The 19,616-nt window shown below is 34.5% G+C and overlaps 1 protein-coding gene across 2 annotated transcripts in view; it reads left to right on the top strand.

The window, feature by feature from the left end:
- Nucleotides 1-19,616, top strand: part of LOC124235856 (lipase member K-like) — a 47,668-nt gene that overhangs the window by 24,343 nt on the left and 3,709 nt on the right. Inside the window, exons 2-6 of one of the 2 annotated variants that reach the window (XM_046654366.1) lie at nt 4,972-5,089; nt 5,890-6,088; nt 7,009-7,086; nt 8,915-9,051; nt 18,987-19,133. In XM_046654366.1, the coding sequence (XP_046510322.1) occupies nt 5,989-6,088; nt 7,009-7,086; nt 8,915-9,051; nt 18,987-19,133 (462 nt within the window). In that variant the 5' untranslated portion in view covers nt 4,972-5,089; nt 5,890-5,988. The remainder of the gene's footprint in view (nt 1-4,971; nt 5,090-5,889; nt 6,089-7,008; nt 7,087-8,914; nt 9,052-18,986; nt 19,134-19,616) is intronic. The other variant, XM_046654367.1, reaches the window with a different exon arrangement.

Here is a 19,616-nt window from a genome sequence, read left to right as displayed (position 1 = left end):
ATATTAATTCTTCCAATCTGTGAACACAAAATATCTTTCCATTTATTTGCATCTTCTTCAATTTTTTTCACCAGTGTCTTACAGTTTTCAGAGTACAGGTCTTTCACCTACTAAGTTCAACTTATTCCTAAGTATTTTATTTCTTTTGATACAATTTTAAATGGGATGGTTTTCTTAATTTCTCTTCTGATAGTTCGTTAGTAGTGTTTAGAAGTGCAACAGATTTCTATATATTGATTTTTTATCCTGCAATTGTACTGAATTTATTAGTACTAACTGTTTTTTGCTGGAATCTTTATGGTTTTCTGTACATAATGTCACATCATCTGAAAATATTGGCAGTTTTACTTTTTCTTTTATGATTTGGATGCCTTTTCTTTCTTCACTCCACAGAATGATTTTGAGATTCATCTATATTGTTGCATATAATAGTAGTTTGCTCATTTTTATTACTGAGTAGTATTCCACTGTATGGATACACTACATTTTGTTTACCAGGCTCTCTTGATTATAGTAACGTTACAGTAGCTTGATTAAGTCTTGAAATCAGGGATAAGTCCTCAAACTTGTTCTTCTTTCTTAAATTTTCTTTGAATAGTCTAGGTCCTTTGCCTTTCATATAAATTTTAGTACAGGCTTGACAACTTCTACCAAAAAGTCTGCTGGAATTTTTACTGTGATGTGATTATGTTGAATACATAGAGAAATCTGAGGAAAGTAGACATTTTGACAATACTGAGGTGATGTCAGCATCAAGTTGGTGCAAGATGTCTGTCCTCTCTGTCCCCCTTTTTAAGAACTAAAAATCAGTATTCATCTACAAATACAAACACGTATGTGGAAGTTGTGGGATCCAGCACCATGCGCCAAGGGACCTCGAGATGTCTCACCCAACTGTGCATCTGGCAATAGGTTGACACACCTCCATAGGGCTGTGGAACTAGGAGGAGCCGGCACACCTGCCCCAACCCCTCTCTGCTGTGGTTGGGGAAAACCTAGGGAAGGCTGACTTGGGTAGACACCTGCAGTCAAGGAGGACTTTGTAGAAGTCCAGCCATTCAGAAGGGAGATTCCAGCACACTCACTGGAGAAAAGAAATGAGCTTGAACAGACTATAGAGAGTAAGGGCAACTTTGCCAGTGCTGTCCCTATACTGTACCGTATGTTTAAAATTTTGTTAAGAGTGTAGAACTCATTCATGTTAAGGTTCTTACCACAATAAAATAAAATTTCACTAAATAAATAAATAAAACTCGATTTTGTTCACATACACAAGATTTGGTAAGGCATGTTATAACTCTAGCTACAACAACTGTCAAAAGCTTTTGATAAAAAATCGTTTTTCTCCAAAATTTTGAAAACTATTCCAGTGGGTCATACTCATTATTTTAAGATTAATGCATATCTTCATTAGTTAAAGTGTTCCTACCCAAGTGCTGGGGAGAGACTTGGTGATAGCTAGAGTCTGGAATACTCAGAGAAGGACGATGTGGGCAGAGAATAAGGATGCGTGAGGACATAGGGAAGCAGGTTCAGCAGCTAATGAATCAAAGAGAATGAATCTCTGAGGATGTTTTGGAAACATATCCTTTTGTGAGTTGATTGCTTATGCAATATTTGCCTTGACATTTGGCAAATATGAGAGTTCTCTGTAAATGCAACCACTGTATATTTTTTTGGAAAGGTCATCCAAAACACACACATGTATGCTATATATATAGTGAGATAGAGAAGGAAAAAGAGAATTAAATTTTTGATTTGCCCCCCAGAAAGCAGAAAGCATTTATATTGGGTAACAGTGAGTATGAGTCTCTCTGCATTATAAAGTTTGTTTATTAGACTTCAAAATTACTATATTTATATGTGAAGTTTATTTCTACCTTAGGCAAAGCATGATTCTCGATTAAAATTTACAACTTTGATTATATTGTATATAAAGATTTTTTCTAGGAAGTTTCGTTCCCTTTTTTTATTCTTTGGGGTCATGATTTCAGGGGACTTGAAAAAAGAAAAGACTAAGCAATGCCCTGAATGTGTAACAGGAGTGGACTACATTGCCACTGGGCTCTATCTCCTCAGCTTTACAGTTTCTAACTTGAGATGAAATCTGAGTGGCTCTCAAATCAATATTAGTAGAATGTCACTATGATCAGAATCTGTATAGGAAATGGCAAGGAGGTTGAAAACACATTCAGTATTTATTAACAATATATGTGCAGTCTTTGGGAAAAATTCATTTATTTTAGTAATCCAAATAATATTAAAGGATGCTTTTGGTGTTTATACTTATCAAAAGAAGACCAGATTGGCAGTGTTGGCCAGATTAGGTCCCTCACAGTTTACAAATTCTATCATCATATGAACATTTAATCTCTTTTGCTCTCCCCTTCTCACCCCTACTTCTTATCTTCTCTTCTGCTTCCTCTCCTCGTCAAAATCTGATGACTTTGAATTTAGCTCTTTACAGTCTTTGGTCAAAGGATTCTTTGCAGTCTTTGGTCAAAACAACACACACTAATTTTGGTCCTTTAGGGCAGGTCCTAGGGAGCCTCTGATAAGATTCATACAGCTAGTGAGAAAGAATTTTATTATTTAATTGTTGCTGAAAAGATAAGGGTGAGACAGATGGCTCTAAGGAATAATGAGGTCAGTTAATTTTAATTTCCTTTTAGCTATTCTTTAGAAGGCATGGAGCTATTACAAAGAGATTTCTTAGACCTGAAGAGTGCTACTAATAATATGATTAATTTTTATTTATTGATCAGCAAATGTCTGTGGAGCCAGGAACTGAACAAGATGCTCTATTGATATCTTGCTACCCAGTCATCTTTCTATTTGACTGGCCTAAGGCTTCAGCTTAAGTTTGAGATTTTAAGGGCAAGCACATAGGCTTTGAGTAGACTAGAAAGAGAAGGGACTGAGAAGTGCCTGAAAAGTAGAGGTAAGAAAGCAAGTAGAAAGAGCTGTTACTGCTGAACTATCACTAGCTTGTAAGCACCTTGAAGGCAGAGAATATTCCATTCTTTTGTGTATCCCTCAAGCTAAACTTTTTTTGTTGAATCAATGTGTCATGGTTAGAGATAAAGACTGCAGCCAAGGAAAACTACAGGATAGCTTGGATATGGGGGTTTCATGTAGAGAGCAGAGGAAACTAGAAGTCTGCAACTTTGGAAAAATTTGGGAGCTGGAAATGGGAGACAAGGGAGCATTTCCAAGGTTGGGGTGAGAGCGGGGGTTCTGCTGTACCGACGTCCATTAGGAAAAATATCCATTAGAGAAAGGGGAAGAGTTGGTGTAGATCTTTGCAGTAGGAATGGAGAGGAATCAGGACACCTATAAATTTGAAATAGAGCATAGGTCTGTGATTAAGTAGCATGAAACATGTGTAGTACAGCGAGTGAACAAAAGAGCTACTTAATAGGTCATCTTTGAATCTAGACATTTTAAAGCAACAATACAAAAATTGCTGTCCGTTGTTAATGTTTGCATAAAATTTGGTCTGCCTTTTTTCAATGATTAAAGGAAGTTCTCACATACAAAACAGACAGTGAATCATGGACTGCCTTGTTCTATTCACAATTTCAATCAAGAAGATCAGTCCAGGTGATAATTTTCTTTCCCTTTTCTGACAGACGGTGTATCTGTTTCTTAGGATTGTGCCAACTAAGTACTGCAAACTGAGTGGCTTAAAGTAACCAAATATTATACCAGTTCTGGATGCTAGAAGCCTGAAATCAAGGTGTTTGAAGGGCCATGCTCCCTCTGAAACCTGTAGGGAAATCCTTCATCGCCTCTTCCTGACTTCTAGTGGTTTGCCAGCTGCCTGGTTCCAGTCTCTGCCTTCGTTGTCACATGTCTTTCTCCCTCTGTATCTCTGTCTTCACATGGTCATCTTCTTAGAAGAACACCAGTCACACAGGATCAGGGGCTCATTCTACTACAGCATCACCTCATCTTAAATTACATAATCTTAATTTAACTTAATCTTTATTTAACTTAAATAATCTGCAATGACCTCTTTCCAAATGCAGTGACATTTTGAGGTACTAAGGGTTAGGACTTCAACATGTCTTTTTTTGGTCTGGGGGGCAGGGGAGGGAAACAATTTAACCTATTACAGATAGTAAATAGTCGATCTGACATCTAGTCTACAAGGGAAGGTTGATAGATAAAAGATTCTTTGGGAAATCAGAATCCTGTGCACAACTGAAAGGAAATGAGCAGAATAACAGAAATGTTGTAAAACCATCTAACAGACAAGGCGATAAGACACAGGGAGAACCAGAGGATAACGTGACAAATGGAAACTCTGTAAAGCAAATAGCAAGGCAGCCAATAATAGGACTTTACGCTGTAACATTTACTGCATTGTGCTAATAACTTTTCCCCCAGTAGGTTCAAAATGTGGTGGCTAGTTACAACAGTGTACTTTGTCCCTATGTTTGGAAATGCCTTTTGTTTACTTGGAAAACAACCTGTCAACCCTGAAGCCAATATGAATACTGTAAGTTACTCTTATCACTAATTTAAAAAAACACACTTCCAAAGATCTTGGCACTATTACTTTCATTCAGCTTTTAAAAATTTACTAGGGGCCAGCCTGGTGGCGCTGTGGTTGAGTTTGCGCATTCTGCTTTGGCAGCGCAGGGTTTGCCAGTTTGGATCCCAGGTGCGGAGCTATGCACCACTTGTCAAGCCATGCTGTGGCAGGCGTCCTACATATAAAAAGTAGAGGAAGATGGGCACAGATGTTAGCTCAGAGCCAGTCTTCCTCAGCAAAAAAGAGGAGGATTGGCAGCAGATGTTAGCTCAGGGCTAATCTTCCTCAAAAAAAAAAAATTATTATTAAAATCGGAAAGCTCTCTGTACATAGTGTATGTTACCCCAACCAATGGGAAATTCTACTTTAAGAAGCATAAAAATGGCCAAAGGAATTCATGAAGCTGAATATTTTGTCTTTTCTCCATTCAGAGTGAGACAATTTCCTACTGGGTTTACCCACATGAAGCGTATGAAGTGCTAACTGCAGATGGCTACATCCTTCTACTCTACCGAATTCCTCATGGGAAGAATGACTCTAATCATTCAGGTAGGATTGGAATGAGGGAGAAAAATGAAACTCTCAAGTCTTGAATCAAATACATTCTATTCAAATACCTTCTAATCAGAGAAGCTGAAATTAAGTTACTCATGAAAAATCCAAAGTTCTACTCCTTGACTTTCTGAGATAAAGCCAAGGGTCTGAGTGACACAAGATTTACATTGTCTTCTGTGATGAGAAAGTGGAGCATACACTGGCCCATGGATTTTGTTTGATGTACTGGGTGAGAACTCAGAGGCCCTGAATAGAAGCCCTAGAACTTTCAACAACATTATTCTCTGGGATGCTTCAGTTTACTGAAGTAATTGTTCATAATTGCTCTTCCTAGTGTAACAGCAGTGATCTGGTTCACTCCTCCTTTCTGTCTAAGAGCTCAGAGAATGCAGATGCTATTCAACTTCAGGAAGGCACCTTTTCTCTTTAATAATCAGCACATGAATTTTAGGGGTCCCAAAGCATTCCCGTTTCTGGATATTTCTCTTTTGCTTTTCACAAAGTATAAACTCTTTACTTAGAAAGAATATAACCTGTAAATCTTAGAAATTAAAATCATCCACCGGGGAAATTTACACTTGAGGAAGTGGGGCAAGAATAGGATGTGGCAGTTCTACTGCCCTAAGGATTATGGAATAATATTTGTTCATATAAAATAAATGTAATAAATTGTTAGCACGTTTCTTTGGGATACAAGCCAAACAGTCCCAACTATGTTATGGTGATTTGAAACCTGTGTTGTAATTTGCAATGGATTTTCCTGTTATAAAACATTTTCCATTCTTTCTTTTCAGTCCAAAAGCCTGTTGTGTATTTACAGCATGGTGTGCTATTAACTTCCAGTATCTGGATTTCTAATCCTCCCAACAATAGCCTGGGCTTCCTTCTGGCCGATGCTGGTTATGATGTGTGGGTGGCAAACAGCAGAGGAAATAGGTGACCCAGGAAACACCTGCACCTGGAAACAGACTCCAAAGAATTCTGGGCCTTCAGGTAGAGAAAAAAATCTATATTGTGTTATTTTGACTTAAAAATTGGCCAAATGTTTATTTATATTATTAATATTTAAATAAATTTGCAGAACTGGAATAAAGGTATTTTGTTAAACTACGTAACTGTTGAATAATATTTTAAATATTTATATGGAAAAATTGCTCTAGATTTTTCTTTACATTGTTTTTAATGTGCCTAAGAATTAAGAAGAAAACATGTGAAAAAGACATTATTTCCTACTCTTCCCCCAGCTTCCTAAATATTAATACATTGCCAACCCATCCATTATTATTTACTTTGAGTGTGCATCCTAGTGTTTTCAGAAAAGAAAAGTGGAGGGGGAGGAGAAGACAAGGGTAAAAATGTACCAGGTGGCTCTGGGCCACAGAGTAGTAGAATAATATAACAGCATCTGTCCTTGTCCATTTACCAAAACAAATAAACTTTCTATTTTCGTCTTTACACTTCTAGAAACTTTTTTGTCTGCTACCTAATTTTAAATAGTATATTTCTCATATTTATTTTATGGGAAAGTCGTATAATTTAATGTCTTAGCTTAGAACTTAGGCTCCCTAGAACAAGAGTAATCTGAAATTTAGTCTAGCAATTATTGGCTATGATCACAGCACATTTCCAGTTTCTCCAGGTCTACAATATACCTAATTATAAACTTATCTCAAAGGTATTTTGTGAGCATTGAATAAAGTGGTGCTTACAAGCAGGTAGCACAGTAACAGTTAACTTATAGAAAGTCTTAAGTCAATGTTTCCTCTTACTACCCAGGTCTCATTTAGAGGGGCTTTTTAAGTCTATAATTTAAAACTTGAAAATAACTGTCTTATGACTAAAAAAAATTAAAACAAGTTTATCCATTTTTGTTTCATGCAATTTTGATGAAATGGTGAAATATAATCTTCCAGCCACCATTGATTTCATTGTGAAGAAAACAGGACAAAAGCAAATTTACTATGTGGGCCATTCCCAGGACACCCTGATTGGTATGCTAAGAGAAACTGAAGTCTGATTGTGCTACAATCTTTCTTTCAAAAAACAACAAATAAAACATTTCTTTTTAAAAAGAATTTCATTTTTAGAAATCACATATATTCACTATAATTAATCAGAACATACAGACAAGCCAAAAAGGAACAAAATTTAAAAGCCAGTGATAATTGTTTTATGATGATATATAGGTGCATATCTTTTAAAAAGAAAAATAATGGACATCATCATATATTAACATCATCTTTCCAATCACACCACACACTTTAAACAAGATGTTTGTTTAGATTCTCTGCAACTGGAATTTCCAAGACTGAGGACTGGGCATGTATTTTTTTTTTCTTTTCCTTATAGTGCTTGCTTATTAGAAAGCTGATGTGTTGACACTCTTTATGAAAAAACTATAGCCTTGTTAGTTTGGCTTCTTTGGGCAGTTACTTCTGTTGCCCAGTGAGCTTTCTTTGAACTTTTCCTGGTATTGCTCTAGGCTGGTGTGAGGCATGTTAATTTTCATACTGAAAATCCAATAGACTAAATGCTTCCAAACCTATCAACTGGCCAGGAAAACATTTCTAATTAATTCAAGTATTCATTTGTTTAACCGTGCAGTGTAGCTACTATTTGAAATATACATTGTTGACTGATATTTGCAATGTAAATTGTATACTAAAGAAATCTCATTGCCTCAAAGCTCACAATCCAATAATGCAGGGTTTCTCACCCTCAGTTCTACTGATATTTTGACCACATATTTTTTTGCTGTGGGGGGCTGCCCTGTGCATAGAAGGATGCTTAGTAGCATCTCTGGTCTCTACCCACTACATTCTGGTAGCACACTCCTCCCTCTCCATCCTTGGAGTTATGACAACCATAAATGTCCCCACACATTGCCAAAAGTTCCTTGAGGGGCAGAGTTACCACTGTTGGAGAACCACTGCAAAAGGAAGAGCATTTTTAGAAGGCTTGTTGGCAGTCAGGCGGACAGGAAAGAGGCGAGCAAAGAAGACAGACCTGGCTAACCCATTCGGCATGGGAGGCCAAGTTCTTAGAGTTCATGACAATTTAGGGACCAAAAAAAAATATTTAATTTCTTTTAAAAACAGAAAAATGACTATAATCCATCTTAGAAGATATTCATCTTTATATCAATACAGTCACAAAATATGGTTTTACATTTTTTGTGTGTGTGCAGAGGAACAATCCCATGAAGGCAAAAATGTCTGGGACCATGATAGTCATCCTGTGGCCATGGAAGAAGACATGTCTTTCAACACAGTTATTAGTGAATATTTTGTGAAAAAAAAAAAGAATGTTGAGCTGAACTTTAAATACGGCTGGTCTTTGAAAGACAGATTACTCAGCCTCTCTTGTAAAGAGGCCAAAAGAGTAGAGGATGTATCTAGGTCCTCAATACATGTAATACAGATTCCAAGTAATCAGCAGAGAAAAAACAGGTAGAACCACCCAGAGAGGAAAACATCTAAGTGCCAATTAGAATCCTGAAAGTGTGAGAGAAATTGGTCAATGGGAACAGGAGTGGTTTATTTTTTCCAGATTTTTTACTAATGAAATAAAACACCAGGGATCACTGAATGTCATGCTACAGAATCAGCAACCACTCAGACAAACCGAATGGGATTTAGAGAAATCAATCTGGGGGTAATTTGCAGGGTTAGGTGTAGGGGAAATCCCTAGAGACCAGTTTGGAATATATGGTAAGGTAACATGCATATTATGTAATCTTAGGTGAACCAGCCAAATTTCAACGGAAATTTAAAGAAAGAGAGAACCCGTAAACTAGTCCATTCTCTTGTTTCCTTCCAGCTTTTGCAGCATTTGCAACAAATCCACAACTGGCTGAAAAGATTAAAATCAATTTTGCACTGGCTCCAATTGCCACTGCTAAATACGTAACAAGTGTTTTGCGCTTCACTTCTTACATCGACCCACAACTGTTCAAGGTTTGTGATTCCTTACAGGATATGCTCATAGTTTTAAAAATGAGGAAATGTGAACCAAGCTAAAGAAGAGAGATGCTGACATAGCCTCCTGCTGGATTAAAATCCTGAGTTTCCCTCGCTGACTTCGCTCTCTCCTAATGCAGCTCTCCTAAACTTGATGTTGCATTCTGCCTGGTGCTCAGCCTTGCATCACCCAGTTCGTCAAGCTTTTTTTCCCCCTTTTATTCCTTGTATGTATTGTCTATCTTTTGAAATAATTATTAAGCAGTTTCTCCTTATGCAAATCAAAATCTCTATTTCTCTTTTAATTTTGCACACTGAAATTTCAATAGGTTGAATGAGTTTTTTCCACTTTCAACTTCCTTCATTTGCCATCATCTTGCTCCCTCTACACTAAAGTCTCCCCATTACACCTGCAGTGATTACATTAATTATATATTTAGTACAGGAATATTGTAGAGAATTTAGGAAATATCTTAATGAATGATAGATAAAAGTATTGGAAATCCTAGTGTGAGTGGTAACAACAATGACCATGTAGTCAATGTATGTTTAACTTCATTAAAAACATCAGTTTTCCAAAGTGCCTGTACCATTTTGCATCACCAACATAATGTGATGGTAATGGTTCCTCTGCATCTTTGCCATCAGTTGATACTTTCAGGTTAAAATTTCAGTCTTTCTAACTGGCTTGGAGTGGTTTCTTGCTGTGGTTTTAATCTGTGGTTACTTGATGACTAATAATTGAGCGTCTTTTCGTATGTATACTTGCATCCATTCATCTCCTCTCCTTGGAGCTTATCACTTGTACTAGTTTGTTGCTTATATTTCCAGCTACTTTTATGTATTTACATATATATTTACTCAAAAACATGGATAATATTTCCATGTATTTGTTTTGCTTCTTTTTATATAAAAAGTGTTACTTAGCATTCAGACTTAGGCATATCATTAAAAATAAAAGCAACTGCTTTCTTAACCTTATCTGTAACTTGCTAATGTTGTTGGGTAAACTTGCTAGACATTTCATCCTTGTGAAAATCTTTATAGTAATTCTGGAATCCAGGAATTGTGAGTTCTCCAACTTTATTCTTCTTTTTCAAAGTTATTTTCCTATTGGGGGCCAGCCCCACAGCCTAGTGGTTAAGTTCAGTGCACTCCACTTTGGCAGCCCAGGTTTGGTTCTTGGGTGTAGACCTACAGCACTCGTCAGCACCTGTGCTGTGGCAGCGACCCACATACAAAATAGAGGAACCCTGGCACAGATGTTAGCTCAAGGTGAATCTTCCTCAGCAAAAAAAATTATTGTCCTATAATAATATCTTGCACTAAACTTTAAAATTAGTTGCCAATTTCTGTTATGCAAAGCAAACCAAAAAAAAAAAAACCCAAAACTTTATTGAGAAGTTGAATCTTGCAGTTCATGAAAATAATCTCGATCTCCATTTATTTAAGGCCTCTCCAGTTTCTCTCAGGTTTAAAAAAATAAGAATTTCTGATTGTTTCTTGGTAGTATATACAAAAAAGTTGATTTTTGTATATGGTGTTATATCCTACAACCTTGCTAAACACACGTATTAGTTCTAATTGCTCTTTTGTAGATTCAAAGAGGTTTATATTTAGAGGATCATGTTTTCCATGAAAAAGTTTTATTTCTTAATTTTTTTTAGTGTTAATACTTTTAAAATTTAATTTGTGTGAGTGTACCTTACTGTACTGGCTAACACCTCCAGAATAGTGTTGAATATAAATAGCAGGAGCAGACATCCTTTTCTCTCTTCAGAGGGTAAGTATTCTGTTTTTCACTATTATACGATATTTAGTAAGGGGTTTTCATAGACACACTTTATCAGTTTAAGGAAGTTACCTTCTAGTCCTAGTTTACTGAGAATGTCTATCAGGAATGAACATTGATACTGTTTGATAATTTTTCTGTATCTATTGAGATGATCTCATGATTTTTGTTTTGTAGTCTGTTAATAAGGTGAATTACATTGATAGATTTTCTGAAAGTTAAACTAATGTTTCATTCTAGCAATAAACTGCATTTTTTCTTGTTGTATTATACTTTTTAGATATTGGTGTCTTCAATTTGCAAAAATTTTGTTAAACATTTTTGTACACGTATTCATGAAGTCTATTGGATATAGTTTATTTTCTTATAATCTCTTGTTCTAATTTTGGTATCAGAGTAATGCTGGCCTCATAAAGTGAGTTGGAAAGTATTCCTTTGCTTCATTTTTCTGGAGGAGACCATATAAAATTGATATTCTACCTTTTATAAATATTTGATATATTTTGCCAGTAAAGTCATCTGAGCCTGGAATTCTCTTTTGAGAGTGTTTAGCTACAAATTCAAATTCTTTAGTAGACTTATGGCTATACAGGTTATCTATTTATGTTTGAAGAAATATCGATAATATTTCTTCAAACAATATGTCCATTTTATCTAAGTTATTGAATTGCTTGCTACAAAACTAAACACAATATTTCCTTACTAATCCTTTAATATCTATAGAATGTGTAGTGATGTCCCTTTTCTTGTTCTAGATATTGGTAATTTTTTGCATCTCTCCATTTTGTCCTGATCAGTCTGGCTAAAGACACCAATTTTATTAATCTTCTCAAAGAACTAGGCTTTGGTTTTAATTGATTTGCCCTATTGTTTTCTTAATAGCTCACCGATTTCCACTTGGTCTTTATCGTTGCCTTTCTTCGAACTTTGGATTTAGTAATTTCTTCTTTTTCTGGTTTCTTCGATCATTGCTTTCTAAACTTTCTTCTTTTCTAATTTAAGCACTTATGACTATAAATTTCCTTCCAGGCATTGCCTTAGGGATATCAAACAAATTTCAATATGTTATGATTTCATTTTCAATCAAGTTAAAATACCTCAATTTCTCTTTTGATGTCTTATTCCACCCCTTGCTTTATTTGGATTAATTGGGTATATTTTATGATTTCATTTTATCTCCTTTATTGGCTTATTAAGTATATCAATTTATTTTGTTTTGCTTTTTCTTGGTTCCTTCAGGGTTTATAGTATATTTCTTTCATTTATCACAGCATATGTGCAAGTAATGTTTACTACTTAACATATAGTATCATAACCTTAAAACAGTAAATTCTCATTTCCCCTCTCCTGGCGCTTGTGCTACTTTTGTCATATCTTTTAGGTTGACATATGTTATCAACACCAAAACACATTGTTATTTTTTTTTTGTTTAAACAGTAATTTGTCTTTTAAATTATTTCTCCCTTAAAAAAACAAGAAAAGCCATCTTTTGTATACTCCTATGTATTTACTATTTCTTGCACTCTTCATTTCATTGTGCAGATCCTGATTTCCATCTGGTATCATTTTCCTTGTGATTGTAGGTCTTCTTTTAACATTTTTTCTATTGTTGATAATTAATTATATCAGGTTTTTGATTTATAAATTACCTTTATTTTGCCTTAGTTTCTGAAAGATATTTTCACTGGGGATAGAATTCTAAGTTTATATGTTTTTTTAATTTTTCATTGATACTTTAAAGATGTTGCTCCATGTTTCCTGGCTTGCATTGTTTCCAAAAAGAAGTCTTTTATTGTTATGATTTTCCCTCCCTTATGCAATGTCTTTTTTTCTGACCACTTTAGATTTTTTTCTTTTATTACCAATTTTAAGCAATTTTTTTTTATTATGAGTGTTGGTATAATTTTTTCATGTTTCTTATGCTTGGAATTCATTAAGCTTTTTCGATCTATGGGTACATTGTTTGGGAAAATTAAACTTTAAAAATTTCAGCAATTCTTTCTTCAAGTATATTCTCTAGGGCCACCTCTCTACGTCTCCTCAGGGGCTACAATGACACATGTATTAGGACTTTTAAAGTTGTCCCATGCGTCACTGATACGTGTTTATTTCTTTTCAGTATTTTTTCTCTCCATGTTGCTTTTTGGTTAGTTTCTATTTTTATGTCTTCAAGTTAAATAATCTTTTCTTCTGCACTACTCATTTGCTACTAATCCTATGCAGTGTGTTTTACATCTCAGACATTTTAGGTTTCATTTCTAAAACTTCAGTTTTAGTCTTTTCATATCATCCATATTTCTACTTAGCATGCTTATTTTTTCCTCTATTGTCTTATACATGAAGAATATAGTTTAAATGACTTTTAATATTCTTGTCTAACACATCACCTGTGTTCTCAGTCTTTCTATTGATTTATTTTTCTCCTCATATGGACTTAATTCCTCCTTCTTTGTGTGACTGGTGTTTTTTCATTGATTGTCAATGTTTGTGACTTCTTTCTTGTTGGGTGCTGGATATTTCCATATTCCTGGACAGGGTTTTGAGCCTTTCATGTGGCATGCAGTTAACTTACTTGGAAGCAGTTTACTCATTCTGAGACTTGCTCTTTTGCTTTGTTAGTAGAAACCAGAACGGCCTTTAGTCTAGGTCTATATTTTCCTTCTTCTGAGTCAATTACCCACTAATTACTCTAATAATGGTTAATTATGAGGTTTTCAAATATGGTTGATGGGGACTGGCACTATTTCAGACCTTCTAGCTCCGGGAATTTTTACCTCTAACTTTTTCAAGCGGTTCATTTCTTGGCCTTGAGTATGTTTCTTCAAATGCATGTACAGATGTGTACCAAGCTGAAGAATCCAGGTGGAACCTCTGTAAATGTCCAGATCTCTCTCTCTCTCCCTTTGGCTATCTTGCTCTCTCTCTCATTCTCTCTCCTTTTTTACCATAGTAAATTTACCTACCATGGCTTTCTCCCAAATCTCAACCCTATCTCATTAATTCACATAGCTTGCCCAGCTTTTCCTGGGTTCTTCTACTGCAGTCGGGGATTAGTCTTCAGCCAATAGCTGAGCAACTGTTGGCCTCAATTTGTTTGTTTCACTTTTTATTTTCAGTGATCACTATCTTGTGCTGTCTGATATCTGCTATTTGAAAACTCATTTCATGGATTTTTATTTGTTTTAACTATGGCTACTATCTGATTCCAGGACATTTTCATCATCTCAGAAAGAAACATCCTATTGTCCCCTTCTCCTAGTACCTGGCCAACACTAATATACTTTCCATCTCTATAGATTTCCCTATTTTAGACATTTCATATAAATCGAGTCATACAATATGTGGTCTTCTTTGTCTAGCTTCTTTCATGTGGCATAAATTTCTAAATGTTCATCCATGTTGTACCACGTATCAGTACTTCCTTCTTTTTCATAGCAGAATAATATTTCATTGTATGGATACACCACTTTTATTTTTCCGTTTATCAGTCTATTAGTGGACACTGCAATTGTTTCCAGTTTTTTTGCTACTATGAATTATATTGCAATGAATATTTGTTTAAAAGTTTTCATTTCTATTGGACATACACCTGGGAATTGAATACTGGGTATATGATAACTCTATGTTTAACATTTTTAAGAAACTCCTAAGTGTTTTCCAAGGTAGCTGTATCATTATTTTTATTCCCACCAGGAGTTTATGAGCATTCCACATCTTGGCCTACACTTGTTATTACCTTGTCTTTTTATCATAGCCATCCAAGTGGGTGTGAAGTAGTGTATCATTGCAGTTTTGATTTGCATTTCTGTAATGTCTAATTATGTTAAATATTGTTTCACTTACTTATTGGCCACTTATTTCTCTTCTTTGGAGAAATGTCTACTCAAATCTTTTCCTCATTTGTGGTTATTTGTGTACTGTTGAGTTATAAGAATTCTTTATGTATTCTGGATACAAATCCCTTATCAAATATATGACTTGCAAATATTTTCTCCCATTCTATACACTGTCTTTTAACTGTCTTAATGATGTCCTTTGAAGCACAAAAGTTTTCATTTTGATGAAGTCCAATTCATTTTTCTTTTGTCCCTTTTGTTTTTGGTGTCATATCTAAAATATCATTGCCTAAACCAAGGTCAAAAAGATTTCCTCCTTTCCTTCTAAAATTCTCATAATTCTACTTCTTTCATTTAGGTTTGTGATCCATTTTAAGTTAATTTTTGTATTTGGTGTAAGGAAAGAGGACAATTTCTTTCTTTTTTCTTTTCTTTTTTTTTTTTTTTTGATTAAGGAAAGGTGGCCCTGAGCTAAAAATCTGTGTCGATCTTCCTCTATTTTATATGTGGGATGCTGCCACAGCCTGGCTTGATGAGTGGTGTAGGTCCACTCCCAGGATTCAAACAGGCAAACCTGGGCCACTGAAGTGGAGCACACTGAACTTAACCACTATGCCACTGGGCGGGCACCTAATTTAATTTTTTTATATGAACATTGAATTGTGATAGCACCATTGGTTTTTTCAGACTATTCTTTCCTTAATTTCCTTGCACCTTTGTTGAAAATTGATTGACTATATATTCCTATATAATATATATATTATATATATAAACCCTTATATAAATATTATATATAATATATTATATATATCATATATATACACACAAAAAACTATATATATAGTGATTTATTTCCTGACTTTCAATTCTATTCCATTTATCTATATGTCTATCCTTATGCCAATACGACACTACCTTGAATACTATATCTTTGTAATAAATTTTGAAATGAGGAAGAGTGAGTCCTCCAACTTTTTTCTCTTTATCAAGATGGTTTTGGTTAGTTTGGGTCCCTTGCATTTCCATGTGAGTTTTAGGACAAGCTTATCAATTTTTGCAAAAATAGCAGATTGGATTTTTGTAGGGATTACATTGAATCTGTAGTGGACCATGTTTTTTTAATCTATTCTACTAATGTTTATCTTTTGATTAGAGTGTTTAGTCCATTTAGAATTAATAGAATTTCTAATAAAGTTAGATTTATTTCTGCCATTTTGCTATTGGGTTTCTATATGTCTTACGCCTTTTTGTTCCTCTATCCATCCATTACTAACTTCTGTGTTAAATAGATATTTTTAGTGTACCATTAAATTCTACTATTGTTTCTTATACTATGTCTTTTGTGTGTTTTTTATTGCTTTGAGGATTACAAATGACGTCTTAAAACAATCTAGTTTAGATTAATACTAACTTAACTTTAGCAGTATACAAACACTTTGATCAATATTGTTCAATTTCTTCTCCCTCTATTCTATTCTTTTCATATAAATTATATATAAGTCCATCACCACATTATTATAATTATTGCCTTTTAAATGAGAGAGGAGAAAAAAAGAATTACAAACAAAAATACATTTTTACTGTCTTTTATCGATACCTATGTACTTTCCTTTACTGATCCTCTTTATTTATTGATGTGAATTCTTCTAGTTACCGGCTAGTTCCTTTCATTCAGTCTGAAGACTCTTTTTAGTGTTTCTTGTAGGTCAGATCTGCTAGTGTCTGATTCTCTAATTTTTTGTTTCTTTGGAAATGTCTTTGGTTAAGTGTAGTTTTGCTAGATATAGAATTCTTGGTTGACCTCTTTTTCTTTTATAACTTTGAATATGTCATTTCACTGTCTTCTAGCCTCTTTTGTTTCTGTTGAGAAATCATCTGTTAATTTTGATGAGGATTCCTTTTATATGCTGAATTGCTTCTCACTGCATTCAAAGTTCTTTGTTTTCATCTTTTGACAGTTTAACTATGATGTGTCTTTGTCTGGATCTCTTTTGAGTTCATCCTACTTAGAGTTTGTTCACCCTCTTTTATATGAAGAAAAATGCCTTTCATCAAATCTGGGAATTTTTTAGCCATTCCTCCTTCGAATATTCTTTCTTACCTTTCTCTCCTCCCCTTCTAGATTCCAATTATGCATACGTTAATATATTTGCTAGTGTCTCATAGGTCTCTAAAGATGAGATAGGGCTTTTCCCACTTAGTAAGCTATGAGTCAGGTCAAATAAAGACAAACTCTATCAATAAGCTTTTTCCAAGATCTGCCAAACAGGTTGAATAATGTCAATTCACTGGAGGTTGGGCATTTTGAGGTGCTTCAATCCCATTCATTCCTTTCCAGTACCTGCTAAGCTGCTGTTTTACAAAGCTACATTGGTTTGAAGGTTCCTGTTTTTCTAAGCTGCTGCAGAGCTAGGAAAGGCACACAGGATTATCACAAGCTAAAACCTCTCATAATTCACTATTTTTACCAAGATTCAAGGTAGTTTTCTTATAGATACAATCTATGGACCACGATGTGCTTTTCGTTAATTTCCAGAATTATCAAAACATTGATTTTGACAGTTCTCATTACTATTATTAAGGAGTGGCTTTTTGGAGATCTTTTGCCACCAATATGGAAGTCACATCCCTGGTCAACTTTTGAAAATTTTTTGTTGTATGCTTGAAAAGAATGTAGGTTCTCTAATATTCCCAGGCCATGTTATAAATATTTCAAATAAATCAAATTATTGGATTGTTTAAAGTCTCTATGTATGTAGTACTTTTTGGTTTTCATTACCTTCTACCCAGATGTACTCTAGATGGAGCCTCTTTCTGTGGAATTAATTTCACTCATAATTTAGCTGTGCCCTTTTCATGGAAAATGCATACAGAGTATCTTCTCTTAACATCCAAAGATTATGTCTTTGTACTGTAGGTTTTTCTTTCTAATATCTACCTTGTGTGGTGCTGCTTCAAACTGTATGTTTGTCATTTTTATGATCTTTTATGTTATTTTTCCATTATTTTAATGTAGGTATGATTTACATACAACAATATGAGCTCATTTTAAACGTATTTTCCAGTAAGTTTTGACAAATGTGAAAATCCATGTAACTACCACCAAAATAAAGCTATGGAATAGTTTAGTCACCCCAGAAAGTTTCCATTTATCCCTTCGCAGCAGTCATTCTCTCACTCCCAGCCCTAAGCAACCTCAGATATAGTGACAGTGTTTTCTGTCACAGAGGATTAGTTTTTATATTTCTAAAAGTGTGTGTAAATGGAATCATACATTATGTAAAATTTTATGCTTTACTTTTTGATTTACATTTGTTCATTCATTTTTACCTGCAAATTTCATATCTTCGTCTTTTAGTTTCTTTGAGAGGTATTGAATTCTGGTCTCTAAAATAATTTCCTTTGTTTTTACCTCATTAGTTTCTCTGAATATACTTTTTCCACTATCCTTTCCTTGAAGTGAAATCCAAAGAAAACATGCATTTTTTATAATAAACTTTCTTAATTTTTCTCCCTTATCTATTCTTGCTCTTTTATTACACATCTCTTAGTCTGTTATCACTTTATCTAACTTACTTTTCCTCCTCTGCTCCACTATCTCTTAAAATTTATCTTCTGACTTTTTAAAAATTCACTTTATAAATCCTATTTTATTACCTTTTCTCACAATGCACATATTTTAAAGTCAGCAAATTTTACCTGCTCACCTGCGTGTATGTGTTGTAATTGTGGGTGCATTTCCCTTCCATTTATATGTAGCTCAGCATCAAAAAATACACAGTTTTATTTTCATTAGCTCAATTATAGTAAACTATTTTCTCTGTCTGAAGTGAGATCAAGTTCAGTTGAATTGCTAAAAAGCATTTCTAACACATACTATTTTATTGGGCAAGTTCTTTCACATTATGTGTAGAATTTCACAGTGAACTAAATCATCCTACCATTCAGCAATACATTGCAATTTTGTATCTTCTTCTTCTTTTTTTTTTTTTTTGAGGAAGATTAGTCCTGAGCTAACATCTGCCACCAATTCTCCTCTTTTTGCTCAGGAAGACTGGCCCTGCGCTAACATCCATGCCCATCTTCCTCTACCTTTTCTGTGGGATGCCTGCCACAGCATGGCTTGACAAGAGGTGCATAGGTCTGCACCGGGGATCTGAACTGGTGAACCCTGGACCGCCAAAACAGAAAGTGAAAACTTAACTGCTATGCCACCAGGCTGGCCCCTCTTCGATCTTTCTTGATTTGTAGCTGACAAACACATTTTTCCGTCAAAAGTTATCCTTGAAATATATTATTTTCAGATCCTGTTTGGTGAAAAAGAATTTTTACTCAATGAATATATCAATAAAATCATGGGTCAGGATGTGTGCAACCGTGAGATAATTGATACAGCTTGCAACAATTTAATTACATTGGTGGGTGGATATAATCCCCAAAACTTAAATCAGGTATGTGTCATTAATGATTTAAAGTGACTTTTTTTCTTTATGGTGTGTTACTGGTGCTATATCATTATCTTGATAGGTAAAAATTAAAACCCTGGGACAATTAACATACTATATATATGGTATGTTATATACCATCTTAACCTCTTTAATATAGGTAAACTATATTATAATCCAAGATGTATTTTGCACATAAGTCCTAGAGCTCATTATTTCTGAGATTAAGTAATCTCTCTGAATATGTAGAAAATTCAAATGTAAGCCTTCATATCATATTTGAATGTATATCTGAATATCATATGTGAAGGAATTTTAAGCTTTTTCCTCTGTTCCATTTTAATAAATCTAGTTTCATTCATCCCAGAACTGATTATTCAGGAAAAGATCATTCTTTCTCAAGGAAAAAAAATTGATCAAATATTACCATATAAAACACAAAGAGATTTAGATTCCTCTGGCTACGGAAAAAACCATTTGTTTCCTTAT

Source organism: Equus quagga, chromosome 2 (assembly GCF_021613505.1).
Source record: "Equus quagga isolate Etosha38 chromosome 2, UCLA_HA_Equagga_1.0, whole genome shotgun sequence".
Classification (NCBI taxonomy): domain Eukaryota; kingdom Metazoa; phylum Chordata; class Mammalia; order Perissodactyla; family Equidae; genus Equus; species Equus quagga.
Note: the sequence above shows the minus strand (reverse complement) of the source record. Positions and strands in the feature narration are given on the sequence as shown.